Source organism: Populus alba, chromosome 8 (assembly GCF_005239225.2).
Source record: "Populus alba chromosome 8, ASM523922v2, whole genome shotgun sequence".
NCBI lineage: Eukaryota > Viridiplantae > Streptophyta > Magnoliopsida > Malpighiales > Salicaceae > Populus > Populus alba.
Genome location: NC_133291.1, coordinates 16,027,711 through 16,037,858, shown reverse-complemented (window position 1 = coordinate 16,037,858; position 10,148 = coordinate 16,027,711). Strand labels below are relative to the sequence as shown.

Below are 10,148 nucleotides of genomic sequence, written 5' to 3'. Positions count from 1 at the left end.
AAAATAAATAAATAAACTTAAGCGTACTTTAGCTTTTTTTAATTCAGGCCAAACCTGTATATCTAATTATTTTTTGTTTTTTTATTAATTTAAATTTATATTTTTAAAAATTTAATTAATTTAAAATATTAATAATTTATTAAATCCTTAATTTAATTAAGAGCAAACGCAAAAAATAAATAAAAAAAGCTCAAGCATACTTAGGTTTTTTTAATTCAAGCCAGTGTGCTAATCTCTTTTTTTTGGTTTTTTTATTAATTTATATTTATATTTTAAAAAAAAATTAAATAATTTAAAATATTAATAATTTATTAAATTCTTAAATTAATTAAAAGCAGACAAAGGCAAGCTCAAGCAGACTTGAGCATTTTAATTCAGTCAAAACCCGAGAGTGTCTAACACTTTTTTTATTTTTTTATTAATTTAAATTAAGATTAGAAAATTAATTAATTTAAAATAGTAATAATTTATTAAATTCTTAAAATAATTAAGAATGTATTTAGATTTTATTTTATTAAATATCCTTTATTTTTTTATAATATTAGCGAGTTTTTATTTACAGCCCATCATTATTTATTAAAAAAAAGAACTTTTCTGGTTAATTTTACATATTTTCATGATCATATAATTTAATAAAAAATAATTCCGAAAACCAAAATTATTAAACTTTGGTTAACTTGAGTAGATAAAAAATATATTAAAATTTTACCTGTAAATAAAAAAAACATATTAACAATGCATGCACATTTTTTTTTACCTGTTAGAAAAAAATATGATATCAGCCGCGACAAAACGCATACCAATTACTCAAATTTTGGCGGAAATCAACAACAAAAGGTTTGAGGCGGGGTTCTGGAATCACCAAGCCAGTCAGCATTGCGCCAACACATAATGTTACTCAAATTTTACTGCTATACGAATACAGGAAAACTGCAAAAAATAAATGTCCGTGTAAAATATTTGGCACGCTACAACACATGATACAACGCTCAAGCTAATGACAACTTAAGATCTCTCCCCTTGCCAACTTGCTAAGAAGATATGATACCAATCTGATGAAACCAAAGCTCCTCTGCCGAAGTTCGAAATACACTGTTCAAAGTCTTTTTGTATATAGCTTTGAGTTCTCTGTATGAATGATTACTAGTTGGAACAATCAAATCCATGGCAAATGGAAAGCCAAATTATTAGTACCAGAATCAATAAGATCCCGAGGACAACCAACTTGATCTTCATGTTTTGATACCACATTTTCCGTCGAATTTGTGTCCCTTGTTTCTTGTATGCTTGGGCCTAAATTATAAATCAAGGAAAACAGTCAAAGTACTTGTCATGAATGGATTGAGCAATTTAAAAGTTTGCACGGTTAACCAACCTGATCACGCAGAGTCTCAGTCTTGTCAGTAAGAGTCGCTATGGCTTCACCTCTATCAATAGCCTGGAAAGGGCACATGAGCCATCAAATAAGCAGGTATATGTTGCGGCATGCATTTTGTTTCCATTACCTGTTACCTCATTTCTAACTCTTCAAGCAACACGATACAAACAAGATTCAATCACTTAATTATTGCTTGCAGATGTTAATTTAGACAAGTTTACATGTTTGATCAGTGCAATTCATAGAGGTTGTTCCATTTAAAAGCTAATAAATTCTTAGTTCTCGATTTCTACATGAGATTCACCAAACAAACCTTTCAATCTGCAGTACAAGAACTAATCGCACAGGGCCGATCACATCTGTGCAGAGAAAACAACTTATACTATGATAATTTAGACCAATCACCATGCTTAATGTTTTGCAATGCAAGTTGTTTGATCCATACAGGGTTTATGAAATAACTTATCCTGAAACACGGCTATTAACCAGGTAAGGTTCCTTTCTTTTCCATTTTTAGTGGACTTGCTGAGATTCTTAAGCAAATGTTCTACATTACATTAGTTCTTGCTGTGAAGGTACCTTAACAAGAGAGCAGGCAAAAAAAAGTGTAGAACCCCATTCGAAACTCATAAACATCGTGTCAGAACATAACTTGTTCAAATGAAACTTCCCACCACAATTCCATTTTCATCCAGAAAGGATTTTTTGGTCTCTGATGCTTACTACTACACATTTAGTTTCTTATTTTATAAGCCATCTTAAAAGAGCACAAAGACAAATTTCATATATAGAGTGAGCTAGTTTCGACAAGAGCATTACATGATTCTGGTCTTTAAAGATAGCAGAATCTCCCAGCACATCCTAACTATTAAAAGCATTCTTGCCTAGAATTTAATGAGAACTGAGCAAATCCTGGAATAAAATGCTCAAATTGGTGTATAAGAGCACCAGACAAAAATCGCATACTTTAACAGCAATTTAGAAACTGTTTTTTTTTTTTTTTCATTTACCTTGTCAATATTTCCTAACATTATGCTTTTAACTTCTGAAACTTGAGCCTTCACTTTTATTAACTTCTCAATCTCTTCAGCATGGTCAATAATATACTTCATGTGCTCTTTCATAATTGGCCTGAAATAAGGAGCGTATAGTCTTACTTTAAAGTACAAAACTCATAGTAAAAAATAAAACATAAATCTTGAAAGACCTTTTCTTTGTGTTCAATGCTTTATGTACTTTCATAGAAGCACGTACCCAAACTCCTTATTGAGACTTTTAGCAGCAGCAGTATCAGCTTTACCACCCCCATATCTTTTCTTGAAGTCTGCTTTCATGCGTTCCAAAAATGCAATGGAGATTTGCTTGCTAACAGTTTCTTTGGCAACAACACAATAAGCTGCAAATTGCACAAAACATCAAATCAAGGGGAAGCTAGAAGCATTAAAAGTTCCCCACTTCATTAGACTGATGCATCTTATTACACCAGATGACAAAGTATCCCAACAGGTTCAGATTGGATCGAGCAACAAGTGAAGGCGCCTGACCAATCCCAATGAGGGAAGAGAGAGCTGCTCAAGCAACTACAACCTCCCACAAGGTTCGAAAGAAGTGAATAGGGGACCATGTCGTCCTATCTCAGGTTGGGGACATAGTGGACATGGTAGTAGTAAATACTCCAAAATGCAGGCCTGGATTAAATAACGTGGTCACATTTTAGGGTGGACCTACAACCCTTAAGAACATGAAGTCATGGTTGTATTGTAACTAATGTTGCTTTGACAACTAAAATTACTTTCCACAGATAGCAGATAAATGATGCACATATATATAAATAAACAAAATATGAAACTCTGATCAAGCATATCAACTTGCTCCATCCCTCAAATTATAACAGGACATGCACAATATATGAATTGTGGGTCTTCACGGCCATTTTGCTAGATGATTTCAAAACTTCTTAATGTAAAATTTCAAGGAGTCCGGAAAGACAGTACAGGTCACAGCCAACCCTTCCTACACTCCTCTAGATACAAAGGGGACAAGAAAAAATAGCTTGGACTTATAGGAGATTAAAAAATTTTGCAGCTTCACCTTCAAATATGGTTATGAACTCAAAATTTAGCACAATTCCATTACATTGCCAAATCTTAATCAATGATCATTCAACCAAAAATTAATAACTCGCTTTTGTAAGATTTTAGAATCTTATACAGACTACAATTTCACTAAAATACTTCTATTGATAGAAAATTGAACATATACATCTTTTGGTAAGGCATGTTTGTAAAATGTACACACAATCTCCCTTTATTTGACAATAAAAACAAAAACATAAAACAAAAGGAAACTGAAGATTTACAAATTTTATAAATTATAAAATGATATGCATTTTGATTACTATATTGCAATATTTTGTACTTGCATCTATGTATGTATTGTTTTTTCTTATAATATGGGGGTGATGTAATAGATGTATTTTTTTCCTATCAGTAATCTAAGTGGGCATATAAAATTTGAGAATTAGGACAAATAAATCACACACGCAATCCAAAAACAGAAATAGCACATACACAACTGGACCTCTGCTAGAACATCATCTAGCTTCTGCCACTAACAATGGAAAATCAACCCCCCCCCTTACCTCACTCAATTTCCTTCGAAACCAGACAATAATTATATTGCCAAAATTACCAGTAACAACAACAAAACTAAGCAAAAACAAAAGAGCCCAAGTTGAGATTTTAGGCTCAAAACAAAGCAAATCCAAAAAGAAAGAAACTTTACCAACAAGATCCATACTTTCACTTGCGAAATAAAACGAAGAGAAAATGGAGAGCCGAGACTGCAAAGGAAGAGAAATTACCGTAGCCATCTTCAACAAGAAAATTAAAGGTATGGTGATCACAATTGTAAGTGAACTTGTCATTAGAAGAAGGGAGTTTTTGAAGGCACTGAGTTGCGATCGCCGGAAAGTTGCCAGTGAACTCAGTGTACTCAGCTAAAATCATTGTCCCTCGAGCCACGAAGCTGTATATGAACGATTCCTGACTCATTTCTTGAGTTAATAGTGCTCTGAGTCAGCTCGGGTAGAGCGACAAAGATTTGCTAAAACGGAATTGTTTTCAGACAAGACAGGAGAGGGGGGCGTTCAGGTTCTATGTTTAAGTGTGTTTTTTAGGCCGTGTTTGGTTTGTGTTTTTCTTTGCTGCTAAGAAAGAATTTTCTCTTAAATTATTTTTGCAAGTAAACGGCGGCGTATTTGGTAAGGAGTGTTATGGTTCATGGAGACCGGTATTTTAAAATAGACTCTTTCAACTTAAGAAAATAGACTCTTTCAAATAATAATAATAATAATACATGATTTGTATTTTCTTTTCAATACGCTACCTTCTTGCTGAAAAAATGTTTACTCCTATGATTCTCCTTAGCCTTGCAAGAATGATAAAACAAGTAACGTTATTTCACAAGGAAAAAATGGGTTAATAATTAATATTTTCAATTTTTTATATTTGAGGGTCTATATATATATATATATATATATATATATATACAGTTCATAATTATTTTTTTTGGAGTGTTTAAGATTCCTTACACACATGTGTACATATACTAATATAAAATACTTGTATATATATATTTTTTTATTTTTAATTTTTAATTTAAATAATTTTTTAATTTTTGATGAGATAGTGAAAGATACTTTTAAAAAATATTTTTTTATTTAAAAATATATTAAAATAAATTTTTTTTATTTTTTAAATTAGTACACAAAACTATTAAAAAACTATTTTAAAAAATATCAATTTAATAATTTTTAAAATATTAAAAAAATAAATAAATTGAACCGCGTTATAAAACATACAAACATCTAAGGTTCAACTTGAAAGAAACCAAGATTCTTTTCGGCGGCTTTATACTTTAATTAATCTTTTTATAACATAATTTTAGGGGCCCAAATTGGACCGGCAATTATAATACATTAATATTTCAACACTTGTGAGATGTTACCCAACCCAGCAATTATTGCCATGGCACAAAAGTATCCAGGTTGTGCGTGGTGGTGTTTCATTTATTCTTCTTTGTACCTGCGTTTTTGTTGATTTTTTTCATTAAAGGTGGGATGAATTTTATTAATGTCCATGATAAAAGGAAAGAAGAACTCAAAGTTAAATGATAGCTAAAAAAATAATAATATTAAAGTCCAAAGGAACAAATATTCTCATTAATGAATCCAACTATCACCGTTGTATAACTGCGTTATGGGAATTACCGGTCTTGTGCGCAAATAATAATGTTATTCCATCCAATAATAATGACAACTAACAAGTATAATTGTAAAACTTTGATAACACGAAGGGTGTAACTAAACTGATCAGATTTTAAATTTATTTTCTATAAATTACTAGTTTAAATTTTACAAATTTTATGACCACTAGAGACAGGAGCACAAGAAGAGGTAATTAAGAGCGTGTTTGGTAGTGTGGTACGGTTGCTTTTTCGTGCCGAAATATATGTCAATGATGTTTTTTTATTTTTAAAAAATTATTTTTGATATCAGCACATCAAAACGATCCAAAAGGTACAAACCGAACTCAATTTTAGCAAAAAAAAAAAAAATTTAAATTTGGACAAAACGCAGGTACAACCTCACTGTCAAACGGTGCCTAAGTATGAGGAGTTATATTTTTTATTTTAAAGAGGTGGGCCTAAAATTAAGTATTTGATTTTATTTGAATTTATTCTTGACCTACATGGAAAGAAAACAATATAACAACATTATTTGTGAAATAAAAAAATAGAGCCATAAATTAACCCTAATATAAATCTTGCAATCGATCAAATACAAAAATAAAAACACAAATCACGAGCAAAATTTTTCTTCAAAAAGATTAAAGCAGAAACCATCAATTAATTTCTCTTTCATCAAACAAAACAAGGTAACTTAAATTTAAAATCTTTTTTTTTTAGATGTTTGTTAATAATTTGATGAGTTTATATATATATATATATATATATATATATATATATATATATATATATAATTCTACCATTTTTGCTCCCTTTTTTTTCCTCAGATATGCTAGTTCTACCAATTGTTTTTTGAATTCTTGTTATAGTAATTTTTTTTAAAATTAATTAGATATATTTTATTAGTTTTTTTATTATACTTGGATTTTTATTATGTTTTGTTTTTAGTAGAGCCACTAAAATTATCAATTTTTTCTTACGATATATGTTTTGATTTTAGGCTGAACCATGAACAAAATAAAAAGAATTGATTCTTTTTTTGAAAAACAAAAAAGAAAAAATATCGATAACTCACAGCCTTACTGAACAAGCTTTTTCAGCGATGAAAATTGTTAAAATAAGACTTCACAATCGAATGGATGATGATTTTCTTGTAAATTATTTGATTATCTATATAGAAAAAGAAATTGTTGAAAGATTCACAATTGATATGATAATCGATGATTTCTATTTGATGAAAGAACGACAAGCACAATTAAAATAAATATGTAAGAATCATTTTTTATTATTTTTTGCTTTATTTCAAAGTTTATCAAACATAAATAATGCTTCGCTTTAGCTGATGTTTTTTATATACTTTGTATGTTTATCAAAGTTTATCGAATGGATGATGATTTTTCTTGCAAATTATTTGATTGTCTATATAGAAAAAGAAATTGCTGAAAGATTCACAATTGATATGATAATTGATGATTTCTATTTTATGAAAGAACAACAAGCACAATTAAAATAAATATATAAGAATCATTTTTTATTAGTTTTTGCTTTATTTCAAAGTTTATCAAACATAAATAATGCTTCACTTTAGCTAATGTTTTTTTATATACTTTGTAAGTTTATATTTGATAGGTGTAAATACCAACAACATTAAAGTGATGGATGCATTATGAAGATAAAATTAATTTCATTGCTTTAACTCAATTTAGTATTACCTTAGATGTCATTAGTCGAAGCTCATCATTAACCAATCAAATGTTCAGAGGTGATTTATGAAATTAGTATAACGGGGTAATATCCTTTGAATTGCTTATTCAAATGATTCATAACATTTTGACATTTACTGTAACATAATAGTAGACCCTTTGTGATACTCATACAAACGTTCCGTAATAGTTTAACATTCAGTAAACACAATAATAGATCCTTTATAATACACAAGTTAACATTCTATAATAGTTTAGCATTCAGTATAACACAACAGTACACCCTTTGTATTACTCAATCAACCATTCATGACAGTTAATGTTCAATACAATATAATAATAAATCCCTCGTAATACTTATACAACCATTTCTGATAATTAACATTCAGTGTAATACCACAATATATCTTTCATACTACTCATATAACCATTTATGATAATCTCATTTGATATAATACAACAGTGGATCTTTCGTAATACTCATACAACCATTTATCATAATTGCATTCAATATAATACAAAAAAAGAGCTTTAGTAATACTCATACAACTATTTATCACAATTACATTCAATAAAATACAATAGTAGATCTTTTGTAATACTCATACAACCATTCGTCATATTTACATTCAATAAAATACAACAGTAAATCCTTTGTAATACTCATATAACCATTCGTTAGCAGCCCAATCAACATCTCATAATCAGTTTAATATCCATAGCAACACAATTTGTAAAAAAATGTAAGTAGGATTTCTGATTAGTATATATAAATGATAGTTTAAATGTTTTAAAATTTTAAAAATAATTTATAAAAAATAAAAGTAAGTAGGATTTTTGTTTATGATACTTGAAGAATAGTTTAAATTTTTTTAAATTATAAAAATAATTTATAAAAAAAAATAAAAGTGAGAAGAGTTTCTGTTTATGATACTTGAAGGATAGTTTAAATATTTATAAATTATAAAAATAATTTATATATATAAAAAAGTAAGTAGTGTTTCTGTTTAGTATACTTGAATAATTGTTTAAATGTTTTAAAATTATAATATAATTTATATATATATATATATATATATATATATATAAAAGTAAGTAGAATTTTTGTTAAGTATACTTCAATAATTATTTAAATGTTTTAAAATTATAATATAATTTATATAAAAAAAAAAGTAAGTAGGATTTCTGTTTAGTATAATTGAATGACAGTTTAAATGTTTTAAAATTCTAAAAATAATTTATATATAAAAAAAAATTAAGTAGGACTTATTTTTAGTATACTTGAATGATAGTTTAAATATTTTAAAATCATACAAATAATTTATAAAAAATAAAAGTAAGTAGGATTTCTGTTTATGATACTTGAAGGATAGTTTAAATATTTTTAAATTATAAAAATAATGTATAAAAAAAATAAGTAGGATTTTTGTTTAGTATACTTGAATGATAGTTTAAATGTTTTAAAATTATAAGAATAATTTATATAAATAAAAAAGTACATATGATTTTTGTTCAGTATATGATTAGTATTTAAAAGTACATGTTTATCAAGGTTTTATATCATCATTTTACACTTGAAATATCAATAACTCCTTAACTAAAACATGTTTTATAATAACAAGTCTGAGACTATAAAATGCTTTAATATATGGTAAATGTTCATCTTAAATGCAGGCCTATCATATAAATCAAAGGATTGATTGATGAATTCAACTACTGAAATTATGAAGATAAAAGGAGGGTTAAGCTTGGAAAAGAGATGTTGGTGTAGTCCAAACTAGAACATTGTTCAGTAATTGGGTCATATCTCGAGTTCTAGATGCCCAAATGACCTTAATTGTTTTTTAAACATATTAGGTAAGACATAGGTCTACAACTTTCATGTGGAGTCTAAGATTTAAAAAGGTTGTTTTCAAGTCCAAATTATAGCAACAACGGAGAAGCCTGAATCTGTCCTGCAGCCCGGACACTGTTCAGTGTTTAGCCCATATCTCGAGTTCTAGAAGTCCACATGACCTCAATTTTTTTTTCTAGAAAGCTAAGAGAATTTCCTAGAACTTTCATGGTACAAGTGGTTCCAATTCTGATGTTAGCAATGACATTTTATTTAAACAAAAAGATAAGGATTGTTATCAAGTCAAGATATGGCCACCCACTCAACAATTATTCATCAAATCAATAATTCCAAATTTTTGCCTATAAAATGAGGCATTTGCCATGTATTTAGACATCTTAATGTTCAGATCAAGATCACGCTCTTGCTCTATTTCTTTGTATTTTGTAATGTTTAAGTTTTATTTGATGTTATATTAATCTCTTGTTTATGCTTTTCATTTCCTTTCCTTTATTTATATAATTATATTCTTATCTTGTTTATTTATGTTTCTTTCTTTCATTATGTTTAGCTAAATCTATTATGTCAAGGTGAAAAGGTTACACTAATAGTATAAGAATAAGTATAGTATAAACTCAACATGGACTTTAATGCTTGATACTAACATGTTTTATATTTATTATCTTGATCACTTTTAATACCTTGCTTGTTAAATGGTTAATCTAGTTTATGTTGAACAACTCTTGGTACAACAAATGCTTTGCACTTTTATAGCCCAACCGTATGGTATAACCAACACATGTGCTATGAAAGAAACTTGATTTGTTGTTAACATAAGTTATCACCATAAATACCTGATAATATTTATAAATATTGGCATTACTCAAATAAGATAATTAATGTAATCATGTTAACAATTATAATCTAATTGAAACCTCATTTATGTGTGGTTTCTAGTTGAGTAATAAGAATTTATACTATACTT

The 10,148-nt window shown here is 28.2% G+C and overlaps 1 protein-coding gene across 1 annotated transcript; it reads right to left on the bottom strand.

Moving 5' to 3' along the window:
• Positions 1-838: 838 nt before the first annotated feature.
• LOC118039449 (vesicle-associated membrane protein 724) lies at positions 839-4,572 on the bottom strand. Its single transcript, XM_035046149.2, has 5 exons — positions 4,242-4,572; positions 2,633-2,774; positions 2,389-2,509; positions 1,376-1,438; positions 839-1,293 (listed from the first exon to the last, which is right to left on the bottom strand). The coding sequence occupies exons 1-5, from the start codon at positions 4,429-4,431 to the stop codon at positions 1,144-1,146; spliced, it is 666 nt and encodes a 221-aa protein (XP_034902040.1). The 5' UTR covers positions 4,432-4,572; the 3' UTR covers positions 839-1,143.
• Positions 4,573-10,148: the final 5,576 nt, after the last annotated feature.

Excerpts from the sequence above, each read along its gene's own strand:
- LOC118039449 (XM_035046149.2), bottom strand. The coding sequence starts at position 4,431 with ATGAGTCAGGAATCGTTCATATACAGCTTCGTGGCTCGAGGGACAATG. Across the intron at positions 2,775-4,241 it reads TCTTGTTGAAGATGGCTACG|CTTATTGTGTTGTTGCCAAA; the intron begins GTAATTTCTCTT and ends TGCAATTTGCAG. Across the intron at positions 1,439-2,388 it reads TGTTAGGAAATATTGACAAG|GCTATTGATAGAGGTGAAGC; the intron begins GTAAATGAAAAA and ends TGCCCTTTCCAG.